The 16,896-nt window shown below is 49.1% G+C and overlaps 1 protein-coding gene and 1 pseudogene across 3 annotated transcripts in view; one reads left to right on the top strand and one right to left on the bottom strand.

The window, feature by feature from the left end:
* The window catches only part of IGSF5 (immunoglobulin superfamily member 5), a 49,591-nt gene extending 32,920 nt beyond the window's left edge, over positions 1-16,671 (bottom strand). The window contains exons 1-4 of one of the 3 annotated variants that reach the window (XM_058296261.2): positions 16,321-16,671; positions 13,149-13,223; positions 6,897-7,214; positions 266-562 (exon numbers count right to left, since the gene is read on the bottom strand). In XM_058296261.2, coding sequence (XP_058152244.1) covers positions 266-562; positions 6,897-7,214; positions 13,149-13,206 — 673 coding nt within the window. In that variant the 5' untranslated portion in view covers positions 13,207-13,223; positions 16,321-16,671. The remainder of the gene's footprint in view (positions 1-265; positions 563-6,896; positions 7,215-13,148; positions 13,224-16,320) is intronic. The other 2 variants (XM_004446615.5, XM_058296262.2) reach the window with 2 other exon arrangements.
* LOC111765756 (BTB/POZ domain-containing adapter for CUL3-mediated RhoA degradation protein 2 pseudogene) lies at positions 2,926-4,068 on the top strand (annotated as a pseudogene).
* Positions 16,672-16,896: the final 225 nt, after the last annotated feature.

Below are 16,896 nucleotides of genomic sequence, written 5' to 3'. Positions count from 1 at the left end.
TTTATGATAAATAACCAGCAAGCTTCTTAATAGTTTTCATATATAGAAAGAAAAGAGAGAAAACTTTAAGATGTAATTTTAAAAGCAGATGAAACTCCAGGGTCATGAAGCTGACAGCACATGCACTTGGTCTTCAAGCCTCCACCCCCCCATCGGAAATCAATGTCACTGTACAGTTTTCCTTAGCACTGTTAAGTCTCATGACAGGAAAGAAAAGGCATAAACTAATGACTTAATTTAGATAAAGCAAAAAGTCTTCACTTACCCAAGGGAGGCGGAAGCACAGTAAGGTTTACAGTTACAGACTTGAGAACATTCAGACCCTTCACTTTAGCGATGCAAGTCAGGGTCCCGTTGCCTCGGGCGGTGAGAGAGAGGCCGCTCACTGCGCTGCGGTGGTCGGCAGGCTCCCGGACCCAGGATCTCCAGCGGGCGACGGGCAGACCCATCTCCCAGGCCAGGTCTGGGAGCGGGCTCCAGCCCAGCGCGTAACAAGTGAAATTACAAGGCTCATCGTGAGTGACTACAAGACCACCCACGGGGATGTGCAAGTCTCCCACAACTAGAGAAGAAAGAGAAACATGCGGAAGAAATGACCACGTCGCACAGTGTCCCCGTTGTCTTTGTTAAAAAAGTTCCCTTCAAATCACATTTCAAAAGAGAGAGCTCCCAAAGCCCAAAGACGTTGTGTCTGCGTTAGGAAACCTGAACTCAGGTCCTGTTTGTGTCTTTACCCATCGCTGCCTATTTCCCTGAAGAAAGGGAAGTGGTGCACAGGAAAGTATATGATTACTGAGCGAATGAATTTTACTTCATCAGGATTGAGGGGAAAATCAATTTTATTGTGGAAGAGAAGGCACAACACAACCATTGTGTCTTGGGCTATCCAGGAGCAGAAGCAAAATGGGAAACAGCCTTAACATGATTTTCATTATCAAGGAGAACCCATCCCAGGTCCTATGGGAAGCGAGTCTTTTCCTGGCATATGGCCAGTCATATTTTACTTCTTTCTTTTTGGGGTCACATATTTTTAAACATAATTTCCCACAAAATTCTTTTTTCTCAATAGAAATTGAATCAAAAGCAAATCTCATCCCACTTCAGAAATAATGAGTCCAAGTCATCTATCAGACTATCTTTCTCAGATAAATTATCTTAAGTCTTCACTAAGGATTCTCTTACATATGCCAGTGTTCACACTGTAAATAACCAATGTGAAAATCACCCTTGATTTTGCTAATAATACAGGGTTTGGACCCAGTAGAGACACAGCCTTAATGGAATATATGTACATTGATAAGTTAAAATTAAAATGTCCTAAAACTCCCTGCTGCATAACATAATGGAAAGAACACTAGGCTAAGAATTTTAAAAATCTGTTTCCAGTCCTGGCTGTACCACAAAATTGCCACCACCTTAAGCAAGTCACTGAAACTTTCAAGCTCTCAGTTTCCCATCTGTCAAATGAGATGATTTGACTAGGTCAGCAGTTCTCAAGCATTTGGTCTCAGGACCCTTTTACATACTTAAAAATCATTGAGAATTCCTAAAGACTTTTTGTTTATGGGTGCGATATCTATCAATACTTATCATGTTTAAAGTTAAAATTAAATCTTTATTCTAAAACATTTATTTAAAAATAGCAAATACAGTACATGTTGTTTTAGTCTACCAAAGGGCTACCAATGCAAAATGCCAAAATTCTGCTGGCTTCTATAAAGGAGATTTATTTGGGGTAAAAGCTTACCTTTAACTATTGATGTAGTCCAATAAAAAGCCCTAGAGCAATCTTAACAGGTAACCTAATCAAAGGCCCCTCAATTGAATTTAATGCAATCAAAGGATACCACACCTAGAGGAATAGATTAGTCATCAAACACAATATTTCTCATTTTGGGATTCATAAAATAATTTCAAACTGCCACACACCACCCTTCCATACCAACTGAGATGGAAGGTGATACTAGAATGTTCACAGAGATTTTGGATACTTCCACTTGAGGTTACATAAGCCCTCTTGATTTTTCTTGTTGCTACGTGAGGGGGAAAACACAGTCCTCGTATTATTCATTTTCCCAATGAAATGATCCTCCTCTTTCAAGATTCTTTTTCCTCTTAAGTGAGACCCTGCTGTTGAGAGAACATTTCTTCCACTAACAACAAAGTGCCATTCAGACCAATGGAACTAGGGTAAAATGGTTAAGTTCTAGCCCAGTCCTAGGAGCTCCTTCTGTGTTACTTTGGAGAAGCCTTTAATTACTCTAAATACTTGTTCTTCCATCTGTATGAAAACCACATGCCACAGTAATAACATATGAAAAGGCAAGTTAGGGGAAGCGAACTTGGCCCAATGGATAGGGCATCCGCCTACCACATGGGAAGTCCGCAGTTCAAACCCTGGGCCTCCTGACCCATGTGGAGCTGGCCCATGCTCAGTGCTGATGCGCACAAGGAGTGCCGTGCCATACAGGGGTGTCCCCCGTGTAGGGAAGCCCTACGTGCAAGGAGTGGGCCCTGTAAGGAGAGCCGCCCAGGGTGAAAGAAAGTGCGGCCTGACCAAGTATAGCCCCGCACACACAGAGAGCTGACACAGCAAGATGATGCAACAAAAAGAAACACAGATTCCCGGTGCCGCTGATAAGGATAGAAGCAGTCACAGAAGAACACACAGCGAATGGACACAGAGAGCAGACAACTGAGGGGAAGGGGAGAGAAATAAAAAATTTTTAAAAAATACTCTTTAAAAAAAAAGGCAAGTTAGGGAGGCAGGAAGGCTATAGCCCAGAGACAGCATGGAGTTGGCTGGCAACCAAACTGAAGAGAGGCGCCCTGGGGACTTGCTGAGAATATGAGCCTCTGGCCTCCACTGGCCACTCACCATGGAACCTTCCCTCCCTCTGCATGGTTATCTACCTGCAGTGAGGGATGCCAGGGGATACCTGCCTATGCCTAGCCTTGGGGCAAGTCCAAGAGAAGCATCTTCAAGGGGAGGAAGCCCAGGCAACAAGTATGCCCAGCTCAGTGTGGGTGGCTCTACACCACCATGAGGGCACTAACCCAGCATGACACCATGCCCCAGGCCATGTTGATGGGAGCATAGAAGTACTGACCCACAAAGAAGGCTGGATCGTCATAGAATCCTATGGAAAACACCTGAAAAGCACCAATTTTAATTACCTCCTAGATGACACCATCACCCTTCCTCGAAACTGGCAAGAGATCAAGGAACCGATGGCTGAAGTCAAACATGACCTCAGTCAGGGCTGGTGAGCAGGTTCCAGGCTGCCCTGTGGGACAAGGACCTCAGCAGCCTGTAATATCCCCATCACCACATCCCTCAAGGAGAGGAGAAGCTGACTGAAGCCTCCACCAAGCTCATGGTGAAGCTGTTGTACAAAAGAAGCAACAAGCATCTCTCCACCAACAACCCTGACCTGAAAAACACCAAGCTGGTTGACAAGCTGTCCCTATGTTTCAGCACCCCGAGGAAGGGAGGATGTGTACACTGGGAGATGCAGTCCTAGTGGCATCTCGGGCAGAAGACATTTAACCTACACACCTTACAGTCACGGGCAACTGACTCCTAGGGTCTATCATGCCTGTTCTCATTTGATTCTTGTGTCCTTGACAGTCTGGGCCCTACGGCATGCTGTCCTTGATGACTGTAATGCCAGAGAGCCATCATGGGGGTCAAGGGCAGCCCCTAGTAAGAGGAGGTGCCTGCATGGCCAGACATAGTCCCTTCTGACCCCTCCAGACAGACAGCTGTTGGTGTCCTGGCTCCTTAGTGGTTCTGCTAAGGGGCGAGTCTCCAAATACAGGATGATGTGCAGCCTGAGCCCCGTGAAGGCCTTTCCTGCCCTTCCTGTTGGGTAACTTGGCCGTGGAGTTGCAATGCATCAGCCCTTGGGTCAGGGTCTGAGTCCTTCTTCAGGCCTTTGGTTGTCATTCCTTCTTTCGTTTGGCTTGGAGCTTGGGAAGAAGCTGTCTCATTCTTTTCCAAAGGAATGCATTCCTTCAAGGAGAGAGCTGTTCAGCTGAGCTAAGAAAGTAGCAGTCCCCTCAGCTGGGAACAAGACAGAAGTTGTCAAGTCGGTCCCTCCTGACTATTCTTAGCATAGCTACGTGGCTAGAGCCTAGAGCCTAATTCCAAGCCTTCACAAAGGCCAGGAATGTTTTACCTGCGGACCTCCTCTGGGAGCCCTTTCTACTCAAATTCCCAGCTCCCCAATGAGGAGTCTTTATGTGTTTAGTTTTAATGCAGGGTCCAATCACCCAACCTCCTACAGGAGAGGCAGGTGCCCAAACCACTGAGCTATACCTGCTCCCCTCCCCAGCGAGGAATTTTTCTACTTGTCCTTTGGCCTGCCCATCCTCTTCAGCGTGGACATTCAGAACCCCAGCTGTATCAGCAGCAACTGCCTTTCTTCCTGAGAAAGCACCGTAGTCTGGGACTCTGGGCAATCCTCTTTTCTGCTCAAGTTATCACCTTGGTCTTATGAAAAATACTAACACTGAATTCACTGAATTTGTCTTAGCTTCTTTAACCTGACTTTGTGGCTAAAGGGTTTGAGGAGTTTTTTACCCAAGGTTTCCCAGTCCCACTCAGAAATTAGCATTTGGACATCTTGGAGTTTTCAACTCTAAGCAGTCCAAATACAAAACATAGATGAAGTTCAAGCCTTCCTGACGGCTTCTGAGAAAACCAGAAAGCTGTGCTCTACATATCACTAGTGGGCTTTGTTGAATTTCGTGTCTTGACCAAGGACTGATAGCAGGTGGCACAGTCCTGGCGTAAAAGAATTTTTCCTTTATCACAGAACTGTAACCCTTTGTTGTTTGGCTTAGGTAATGGAAGCAAATAATAAGTTCTAAAAAAAAATTGTGTGACACTAAAAAAAAAAGTTTAGATGGTGTTTTATATTCATATCTTTGGGAAAAGATGCTACAAACTACATGGATTTGTAGATTTGATATGTTTTACAAGTTGCAAAAAGAAGTCAAGCTTTCAGCTTCCCTTTCCCATTTTGCCTAACACTCTACAGACCTTCAAGGCAAATCTAAATGTTTCCTTCTCCATGTAATCTTCCACAAAAGCTCAACTGAATCTCTTATCTCCTTTCACATTTTGACCTGAGCTTGTTTTCCTTCCATTGCGTTCCCCAGCATCTGCATGGCACCATTATTATTTGTGCACTTTGTCTTAACCCCTCTTCTTGTGAGATCCTTGAAGGCAGGAGTTGTGTCTTATTGTATGTGTCTTTAAGTCCCCCTAAATGTCTAATACAACATGCTCCTCTTGGGAACACAATGAATGATAGCGAACGACTATACAGTAAGGGCTATGAGCTGAGAGCTGCATTCGAGGCTTTGCACAGACTTCTTCATCTGAGCCCACCACAATCTTATGGTGAGACACAAAGCCATTAAGTAATGTGTCCAAGATCACCCAGGCAGTAATGAACCTGGAACTGGAGTCCAGGCAGCAGGACACACACCCACACCATTATCCTCTATATGATAAAGTGACCTGGGTAGAGCTTTGGAGTCACCAAGCATGCTCTCGGTCACTTTTACCATTTCATCCTCACAACCACCTAAGAGGTGGGCCTGACCCCCATTTAAGAGAGAAAGAAATGGAGCCATCACAGGGGTCACCCAGCAGGGAATGATGAAAGCAAAACCAGAATACATATCTTTTGATTCCTTTTCCTGTGTTCTTCCCATTGTACAGCAAATGATTTAAAGGGAATCTGGTCACACAGCCTTGGTCAATAATCCAAGGTGCCTCATAAAATCACTCATATAGAAAATATCATTGTGGCCCCAATTAAAACCACACAAAATTAAAAGCATACAAAAGTCAAGGTGCAACAATTTGGCTGAGTTTCTAAGGCAAAAAGAACATAAAAAGTGTAAATGTAAATTGTAGACATTTCTCTCCACCAAATATTATCAAATTTGATTTGCTAATACCATAAATACAGACAGAAAGTAAATATATAGATTTACAACAACAAAAAAGTTCAAAGACACATAAAATTTTTTGTAAGGAGTGTTATCACAGATATTGACAGCTCTCCTAGCTCCAGTGTATCTATAAATAATATATAAATATACTTTTAAAGAATGCAAGGTGATTAAACTTTGATAAGAACGTTACAAATCCTTGAAAAGCCTTCTTCTATTTTTTTCACTAAATATATGATTTTCAGCACATCAAAAATACCTTCAAAGATGAAACTAAGTTATCCATTATTTTTTGTATATTCTTTTCTCTAAAAAACTTGGTATACTGGGTGAACACATACCTTTGACTATAAGAACCACTGTCATTAGGGGCAGGTAGAGAAATAAATTGGGGAAATTCAACTGGGAAGAGGAAAAAGTTAAAGTATGCCTCAAAGTTGATAAATGATGTAAGACAAGAGAAATGCAATCAAGTACATTTAAAAATTAGAGAAATGTCAATGACTGCTAACTATCTCTAAATTAAAAAAAAATAAAAAGTGATTGTAACTGTCACCAGAAAATTCCAGGATATATTTCCAGGAAGAATATTAATTATTGAAATGGATTAAATGAGGACATGAGAAACAGCCATCTCTGAAAGTCTTAATAAAAGAAAAAAGGAAGAGAAGGGAAAGGAAGGGAAGAGAAGGGAAGAGGAAAGAGAGACAGGATGAGATGAAGGTAAAAAGGGAGAGAGGACATTAGAAAGGGAGATGACAAGCAACAAAGCAATAAACATTAGTCAGGTCAGGGCAACTCTGTGAGAATACCAAGTGGAAGCTAGATGATATACCTCATCATACATGACATGAATGCCAGAAGGTCCCTTCTAGTCCTCTGACATTTACCCCAACGGACTCCTACTTCAGAGCCTGCATACACACCTTGGACAGAAAGGAAGCTGTATTTATCCCAGTTACTGTTCTGGATGCTGCATCTGATGAGCCCCGTGTCATTGAGCTGCACGGCGTGGATGATCATCTCAGAGGTGAAGTTTCCATCCTCTTGGTACGTCGCAGAGGTGAAGCGGCTGTTGGTGATGATGGACTCCTTGGGGGTGATGCTCAGAACCACCATGCCATTCAGAGCCCACATGATGAGCTGCCAGCCCTGTGAGACGGTGCAGTTGAAGCGGGCCTCTGAGCCCTCCACGGCTGTTGAGTTCTTGGGACCTTCCAAGATCTGGTAGCAGTATCCAGAAGCTGGAAGACAACCAGTTTTTCAAGACAGGAAATAGATGCACCTATGGAAATCAAGTCTATGGTTTACCCTTCTGTATTTACCAGCTGTAACCCCCTGGGGGCCTTCCAGTGATTCAGACTCCAAGTCTTACTGGTCCTAATACCAGGTCTCCCACCAGTAAACCAGAGGCTCCTGGTGGACATCCAGCCCCGGCCTTGTCCTCCTTTCTACTCCACTCACCTTGCTCCACGGTCTACCGTACCTCTAGTCAGACTGTCCCCTGCCTGCATCTACTTTAAATATCTGACCCCAGTCCCCACCCAAAGAACCCAACCATCTCAATTTGGTTACTTTAGGCAAATTATTCAACCTCACTGACTTAGTTTCCTCCCTGTGAAAAAGGAGGGATTTTGGTTTCCACCTCCTAGGAGATCCCAAGGTTCAGAGGGGAAAGGGGAAAGAAGCATCCCCTCCCAAAGAGGGTGGGGATCCTGGCATGGTGCCACCAGCATGGCATGGCCCATTCCACACCCTCTGCTCTCTTAGGGTGCCCAGATGCGCTGCTTGGGAAGTGTCTGGGATTTAAGGATGAGCAAGGTTGAGAGAGAAGAAATAATAAATAAAGATGGAAGTCCTCTCTTAAGTATGCTGACAAGGAGAGACAGGAAAGTCTGGGTATCTGAGAGAACCGCAAGGTCCCCAAGGCCACAAGCCCTCCTCCTGAGCGTGAGCGGTCGATGCAGAGAGAGGACTGCAGGATATTGCGGTGTGGTATTCCTCAGGGGGAAAATCTGGTAAAAAGCCTTGCCACTTCTAGCCACATCTAGCAGTCCCTTTACAACCCCACCAGCTAAGGCAAGATGTTAATGGAGGGGGTGGGGGTATGTGGGAAATTTCTGTACATTCTGTGAAAGTTTTCTGTAAACATAAAACTGCTCTAAGCATAAAGTTTATTATTAAAAAAAAAAATCTCCATCAGGCAGGCAGTTGGTCCCAGAGCCTAAGACGTGACCCTTGTTTGAATTGAAGTGACAGCCCCTGACTGATGCTCTGCATAAAAGACAGCTGGGCTCTTCAGCTCACGTGCATGCAGTCATAATTACCCCAGATGGAGTGAGTTTTTTACCCGAAGTGCTCAAGAACTCTTTGGACATTTATGTTGGATTTTCTTATCATCCCAGAAAAGCAAATTGGTGGCCAGTGTTTTCCTGGACTTCCCCCATGGTTTGGAATAACTGAAACTAGCATGTGCATAGCCATGGGTAGCCTTTGAGAGTTCTGCTGCTCATCCTTTCACCGCCTCCATTTTAAAGGTGAGAAGGGAGGCTAGTCACGTCCCAGGACTTGCATCTGGTCACAGTGGTGTGGCTGGGACTCAAACTCAGACCATCCTACTCCAAGGGCATGCTCTTTCCAACCTGATGCTACTCACTTTACAGCAAGAAGCCTCCCAGGCAGACCACACTCCTTGGTTTCTTCTCAACCATGCCTATCCCATCAAGAACAACTCGTTCCTTTTGCCTTTTGGCATTGTATGATCCCTGTAGGTGGACCAGGGAGGCTGCCATACACATTGGGGAACCAGAAGTGTGTCCCCAAATGACTGCTACCCCTCTCGTTTCTTTCCTTCCCCACCTTATAAGGTCAAGTTGTAAGGCAAGTTCTAAATGAAACCCATTACACCCCTAAAGTTCTCAGGAGGACCCACACTGCCACCTAGTAACACTTTACATTTCCACGGTGCCCAGAATCACTGCGGGAATGGAAGCCTGCCTCCTAACAAACTCTGTCACTGGGGAGAAGGGACCTGGGCTTGAGCAGGTCCCTCCGGCAAGCAGGACTAGGGATGGATAGCCAGGATAGGGAGCCGGACTTGGCTAGAAAGAAGCAGAACTGAGAACAGGTCAGAATCAACCAGGCTTCATCCAGCATTTGCGTGAGCTTGGCCACTTCTCTCTGACTTGCCTCTGGGCATTAAGTAAGAGAGATAAAGAGTGGGAGTGACTCTAAACCCAGAAATAGTTCAGCAGGATCTTGGCCCTTACCCTTGGGCAAGTCTCTCTTATCTAAGGACATCTTCAATCTGGGATTTAAAAAATGAAACACAAAATACTTGGGTCAGGATTCCCCAAGAGAGCCACCACCACTGGGTGGACTTGGCTTCCCATGAATTCTGCATAGCAGTTTCAGAAGGAAAGAAAGAAGAGAAATAGCCAAATCTATGCCCCAAGGGAAGAAAGACAGCTGTGCTGTCACACCCCACGTTGCAAGCTTCTTCCCTTCCCTGCCCCCCAACTCCGACTCAAGGAACATCAGGATGAAGGGAGGCGGGGAGCAGTAGAGATAAGTGGTGCACCAAGCAGCAGGGCTTGCGCTGGGAATGCCCAGAGGGGGTGACCCAGGCCACCCTGACACAAGAGCAAACCGTCTCACACTACTTCCTTCTGCTGCTGCTTTGAGCAACATGGTGACGTCTTTTCACTCCCGAGGGCTGTACTCTCCAAAGCCAGCTTTTTAAAGCCCCGGCAGATGTCACGTGTGTCTAAGGAATCATAAACAAACAAGCACACTGCTTCAGGTTCTCTGCCACTCCTCTGCCAAGCCCTTCCAGGGGAGGTGAGTGAAAGGGAGGGAAGGAGCAGAGCTGAAGGGAAGGAAAGTCTGAGTGTGACCCTGAAATTCAAGAGGCACCAAATTCCCTGTGATCACTGCTATGACCCAAAGTAAAAGGCCTCCAGCTATACCTCCTGACTTCAAAGCTGCCTTCCAGGTTAAGCTGAAATCTGGAATCTCAGGCTTTTCTGGACCACAGCACATCAGCCCGTGGTCGTGGGCAGCCCTGCCCTTCACAAGTAAACGGGACAAAATGGCAAACATGACATTTATGCAAATAGCTACCTCGACTTGAATCGCCATTTCCCCTTTGCCTTTAACTTGCTAGAACCAAAAGGCACATTGGGGTTGAAATATTGGGAGAGAGCAGTGTCACCCCCCCATGGAAACCTCCCCGTGGCCATGAGCTGCTGTTGTCACCGATGCCAGGTCCTGGCCTCCGCTGTCTGCGTGAATTCCCAAGAAGGGGTTTTATTCACTTGCAAGCTTTAATACACCGGACACTGCAATTCCCAAATCCACACCCTGCCCTGCCCTGGCAGCTTCTCTCCTGCCCGGCAGGTGCGACCCTACTCTGGACATGACTGGCTGCCACCCGAGGTTGGAAAGCTTCCTTCTTGTCCTCCCTTCATCCTAACATCTGCACAACTTCAGTCACTCATACCATAGCATTCTTGCCAGCCCTCAGGGCTCCTATTGCTTTGCCCTCAATCGACCTAAGTGCAAATATTTTTCAGCGACTGCTTTTCCTAGGCTCCCTGAAACAGCACCTGGTGGCCTCCTTGGCCAGGGTGGCACGGAGGGACTGCACACCTGATCCCGCTGCTCCTTTTCCGGCTTTCCCGGCTGCCTCCCGGGCACCCCTCCACTTCTCCCACCTCTTGCTCATAATCAGTATGAAATGGAAAAGCAGAGCCTCCGAAGTCAGGCAGACAGGAAGGCCCTGGAGAAGCAGCCTGCGAGGGAAAGGTGGAGGTTTGGGACCACCAGAAACAAACAGAAGCGAGGGTGGGGGTCTGGGTGGGTCTGAGCTGCCGATGACGGCAGGAGCGCCAGCGTACCCTCGCTACCCCCACCGTCACCCTCCCTGGCACCAGCATCCCCCAAAACTGTTCTCCAGGCTGCAGGCAGGGGGCCCTTCTCAAAACACTCACCTGATCACATACTCCACGCACCACACTTTGTTTCAAATATTTCGGTCCTTTGGCATAAGGGTGAAATAATCCTTCAGGTTATTATATTTTAAGATCGCCTGAGTCGCACGTGCACGTCCCAGCCTCAGTTTGCACAAGTGCTGTGCTCTGGCCTCTGCGCCTTCTTTAATTGCTTGGACACCTCTTCTGGCCTCCAGGCCCGTGCCTGGACGCCCTGTCTCTTTACTCCTCAGCTCCTACCCACTGCTTCCTCCTCAGGGAAGCCTTCCCAGACCACCCTACTAAGAAACAATTATCCCATCACAGGCTCTCAAAGCACAGAGGCATCTTTAAGCAATTGTCCCAGTGGCGATTTTATATTTTTCTGTTCCCCACTAGGCTCTAAGCCCTTCATTGGCAGGGGTGTTGATTGCTCTTCCCAGGTGCCTGCATGTAAGGAGCACAAAACAGATCCTCAGTAAACAGTTACTGAATGAATAAAGTGTGTGGCCCAATTTCCGTGCACCTCGGTTGGGCCAGGCTGTCCAAGGCCAAGTCTACAGACAAGGCATCTTGACCCGGAAGTTTTTCAAGAGGAAGCATCCCAGGGGCACAGCCTTTGGGGACTGGATGCACGTCCCCTGGGCTTGAGTGTGGACCCATCAGGCTCTCCCCTCCTGAATCAGCCATCCCCAGGCCCCAAACCACAGCCATCCCCGCCCTTGAAACTCCCATGGGCTCAGCTTCTTCAGGGGAAATGTCCAGAAAAGCAACAGATCCCAGGTTCATTCGTTCCCACGTAACCCCAGGAAGTATTTTCTGCAACCATGCCTGAAATAGGCCCACATGCTCAGCCAGACCCCGAAAATTGTGTCTGGAGCATTTTGTTAGCCCTGAGATGAGTTCTGCCCCATCAGGAGAATTGTTCAATAAGCTCCTGCTAAATATTTAGCACCACATACTCTAAAGGGAGTGGCTCCCAAAGGTCTTTAATCCCAAATGCATTTTACCACCACAGCTTGGTGCTCATAGACCTAAGGTGTAAATACACCTAACACCGAAATTTCACAAAACCACCCTTACTATGTGCAACATAATCCGGTATTTCCTAGTGTCTTTTTTTTACGTTAATATTTTATTTCTATAAATCCAACGAATGGAAGTTCAGAAAAGCTCTTTTAATTTGACAACACTCCCTGGACAATTAATAATACCTCAAATAAACCTATTTGGGGCACCGAGGAGATTCTTTGTGATTTTTCAGGGGTCCTCTGGAAAATCCCTAAGAGAGTTTGAAATAAAAAGTATTTTTATTGTCTTTTATCCCATTTTATTTTTTCAGTGCTGTCTTGATCAGAGTTTTAGGAATGCTGTCAAGCCATCCAAAATGGAGTATGTAGATAAAATAGAAGTCGGGAGATGAGCCCCTTTGGGGGAGTGGGGGTGGGAGCAGGGGTGGGGGCTGGAAGCTGCTCGTGGAATGTTGAGCTCAGTGTTGATGTCGGGAAGGTGGTCAGTTTGGGGACTTTCATCCAACTGTACCTTCAGGCCGTGTGCCCTCTCCTCTGTGTTTTACTTCCTGAATCATCGCAGTAACCAAGAATGCAATCCCTGGTGGGCTTAGGGCTCGCTGGGCAGACAGGACACCGCAAACAAGACCACTGTCTCCAGCAGTCCACCTCGGGGACCCTGCCCTGGCTCCTGCAAAGCAGCGGCTGACCCAGAGACCCCAACCTGGGAGGGCACCAGGATGAGGCGCTGCTGGGACCACCCCCGCGGGCCCCTCACCTGCGCACAAATGGCACCTGGGATCATCATCACGAGAACCAAGAGCTTTGGGAAGGCTTCAGGGAGGAGGTGACACCTGAGTCGGGCCTCCCCTGGAGGCCTGATAGAAGAGTGGGGGCACAGGTGGTTTGGGGGAGCATTTCACCAGGAAGGATAACATGTGGGAAGGCACCAGAGGCCGACTCCAAGGATGGAGAGAACCCCAATGAGGGTGGATGGCGGGGAGGGAATCCATTCCTGGAGCTGAGTTGACACAGCAGGAAATGGACACCACGGATGACGCTGCTGTGGGGAGGGGACAGGATGGGACGGGTCCGAGGCAGTTCCTTCTGGCAGCCTCCCCTGGCCTCCCGTCTGCCCACACCCCTCCCCAATGCCGGACGCCCACCACTGCGTCCACCTGTGTCCCATGACCCTCACCTGCCAGCACGGCCAGGAGGACCAGCAGGCCAGGGGTGCCCTTCCAGCCGCCTTCCATCTCCGCGCCTTCGTGCCCTGGGGAGACAAAGCAGGCGGGTCGTCTGTCACTGGCGAGTGAGCACCTCCCACGGAGGGATTCCGGTCCCCTACCTGCCCAGGTGTGGTCCTGGATAGACCAGATCAGGGCTCCCCAGCGCCATCAGCAGCTCGGGGCTCACCCAGGACCTTGTTAAAAAACCCAGTTCTCGGGCCCACCCCAGACCTGCCGAATCAGAGGCCCCAGGGGTGGGGCCAGCAATCTGTGCTCTCCACGAGCCCTCCAGGTGCTTCCGGTGCTTGCGCGAATCCCTGCACAGTATTACACGATCTTCCCTCCCAAGCCCGTGGTTACTTTATGGGGTGCAGATGGTATTTTGTTACTGCCCAGTTACTGGCCAGGGGTGGAGCGTGGGCTTGCTTCTCTTCATTTCAATTGCAGAGCTTTAATCATTGAGGGAAATAGCTCTGCTCACGGGGAGCTTACATTTTCAAGAGGGGCAAGAGATGACAAAATAAATTAATAGATCGTATCGCCTATTGGAAAGTGTCAAGAGGCATGAGAAAAAGAGAGCGAGGAGGAGCATAAGCCAGGGGGCCTAGGGCGGGGTGGGCTGGCTGTTGTCTCCAAGAGGGTGGCAAGAGAGGACAGGCTTCCCAGGAGGTGCTCTATGAACAGTAAGGGGGGTGAGGAGCGGCAGCTGCGTGAATATCTGCGGGAGGAGCTCCCCTGGCAGAAGCAGCAGCAGGTGCAAAGGCCCTGGGGTGAAACTGTGCCTAGCAAGTTTGAGGAACTGCAGAGAGGCAGGGTGGCAGGGCAGGACGGAAGGCCGGGAGCTCGTGCAGATTCTGTGATGCCATTTCCCCCCGCTTCCTGCAGCTCCCTGTGTTCTTTTTTAACTCTCTTGCTCACTCCCCACCCCTACCTTTTTTTTAATCTTTTCCTTTTCTCCTGGGACAGGCCAATCCAAAGCCCTTAGCAGTACAGCCCAGTCACACTGAGCCATTTAAGGGCCACATCATCAACATGCTGAGGGTACCAGGAACTGTCCAAAAAACAAAAGCTCCTTAGCCTCAGAAAAGGGCCTCCTTGCTACAAACACTCTTCAGTACCACCAATACCTGGGCGTGGTCCTTTAGGAGACAATTCATCGACCTTCTAAGGGAATCCTCCAAAATGTGCGGTGCCCTTTGCTACGCAAGACCGCTAGAGGGGGGTTGACACACCCAGCCGGGGTTTTGGTCTCATTTTTCCATAGGTGACAGGTCGTGGGAGGCAAATCCCACAGGCAACCCACAGGCAGGAACTCAAGACCTGAAGTAGTCATGGAAAATAACCACACACCGCAGTCTGCAAGAAGCACCTCGTACGAGCTCAGAATAAAACACGGAGCATGGCGTGGAGGCTGGCAGGGCAGCTCAGGCCAGCGGCCTGGGCTGTACACCTGAGTTACTGTGTCCCCCACCACTCTGTCTCTCTGGAGTCTTTGGAAACAAAATTCAACATGCTCTCTAATGAGATAATTACTAGTGTCCATAATTCAAGATTCAAAATAACTGTGCAGCAGAACCCTTGAATTAGGGCCCCCAGCCCCTTGAAATCTTCTAAAATGGACTCAGCAGAACCCTACACGTATGCGTCCACGGCCAGGGGTACAGCGGTTATCCACAAACTCAAATGAAACCACAGCCTTCCGGAGCCTTCCTCATGATCCCAAATTGTGAAGCATCAAGTAAGTCGTTTACTGACATTCAAGGTTCAGTGAGCGCAGCTCTACCAATAAATGGTCCTCCAGTTGTCCGGGACACAAGCCCGCCCAGAGGATGGAGGAGCTCCCCAGCCAGAGCCCCGGAGCTTCTGCCTGCTGTTGACAGCAAGCGGGGGGGAAGCGGGGAGCACACGTGAGGAGCAAGGGTGATTGGGACATGCTTCCAGCCCCTGATCAGCGGGTGGAGGCATGCGGGTTGTTAGTAATCGCCCCACTCTGCCGAGGTCCCCAAGGCTCACATTTACTCTCTGCATGAGAGAAGGATTCTGTTTAGAAACAGTCCGGAGGTTTTAAAAATCAGAGCCTTGGGCAGTGCAGGACTCCCTGAGAGCTGCCAGAATCCAGCTGGAGAGCACTGCAGACGTGGATGTGGGAGTCCACGATGGGTGCGGGTGCGAGCCGGGGGAAGCCGCCCTCCCGCTGACCCGGGATCGGACGCCTTTAATTAAATGAGGCCGTAGGACGGGCGTTTGCAGTTAGGGTCCCCATGGGCCGTGTGATTGGGACCTGAGATTTCACTTCTCATTCATTTCATGCTGGACCGCTTGAAGGATCCAATTTTAGCGGAAAAACTGCCACGCCTTCTTGACAATCCCTTTGCTACATTAAATGGACAGGATTCGACCCCCCGCAATTTCCATATTCCTCTCTTGAACGCAGGAATGCTCAGAACCCACCAAGTGCCCATCCTGGGAAAAACATTCCTGAATCAATGGCTCACTTATCTGCCACCCCCAGACCCTTGTCCAGGTTGTCGAAAACCATCTGATGCTGTCCTCTCCCAAAGTGCCCACAAACCTCCTGCTGCAGCGGCCGCCTGCAGCCACACGGGACAGAGGATGAGCCGCTTCTCAGGGGTCGGTGGGAAGGAGCTGCAACAAAATCCACACCAGGGACCACCCAGAACCCCTACGCCCAGATTAAAAGGCCCCTGCTTTCCCCCACAACCGGAGGCTGCAGGTCCCTGCTCCCACTGGGCACTGCCTGCCGGGCTGCAGCCGGCCTTAGAAGTGCTGGAGAGCTCACAGCAGGGAGGAAAAAAGCATTTACAAGCACCTGTGGCAAACGGCAGGGGCCACGGTGATTTTCCAGCATTTGAATCCTGACCCCAAATTTCCAGGCGAGTCTCAGCTCCAGCGCCTCCCTGTGAAGTGCTCATCGCTGAACTGAGATGGGCTGGATTAGAAATGGCCTCAGATTCCTGATCACTCAGAACAGCCCAGACCTTAGCTTTTAACCCTGTAGAAGTGAGGAAACCCAACAACGCTTTCCCTGGGAAGCCCTGTGAGGAGCAGAGCCTGGTATCTGTGGATAACCCACGAGGCAGACCCCCATCCTAGAAGAGGCACCAAGGAGGGCTCTCTTACCTCAGGTAAATCTCCTCAGGGCTTCTGCAGAGGCACTCTGCTTCCAAAAGGCTGCTCCGTCCCTCTTCACACAAACCACCAACTGATTCCCTCTTCCTCCTGGAAGAATTCTGTCCCTCCTCCCCTGTCAGCAGGAAGCTGCTCCTGAGACAATCCTGTCATGCCAAGGTTGGTAAACACAGAGGCGGCCTCCAGGGCAGGCCCCACGCTCCGGGAAGGTATGAGGACCCCAGAGTGGCGTATTTCCTCATTCGCGGCCAGCCAGTGGCAAACAGAAAGTCAAGTGCAGGCTTGAAGCTCCACTCCTGGGCCCTCAGGGCCAAGGCCGCCCTCCCCGCTGGCCTCCACCCGGGTCCTCTCATTTCTCAGGTCCTGAGCCCCCGCCCCTGCCCCCGCCCCGCCCAGTTTCCTCTTGCCTCGGTTGGAGGCAGGCAGGCCTCTTCTCGTCCAAACTGCCGGTGGCCATGGGTCTCCCTGGGAGGCCTCTTGGCCTTGTCCTCTCCTTTCCTCCAGCTGAGACCAAGAAGGAAGAAGTCCCGCGAGTGGAGTCCTCCGCGGTGTGGCAAGCTTCAGGAA

This window comes from Dasypus novemcinctus, chromosome 4 (genome assembly GCF_030445035.2).
Source record: "Dasypus novemcinctus isolate mDasNov1 chromosome 4, mDasNov1.1.hap2, whole genome shotgun sequence".
NCBI classification, from domain to species: Eukaryota; Metazoa; Chordata; class Mammalia; order Cingulata; family Dasypodidae; genus Dasypus; species Dasypus novemcinctus.
This window is presented reverse-complemented; position numbering and strand designations above follow the sequence as displayed.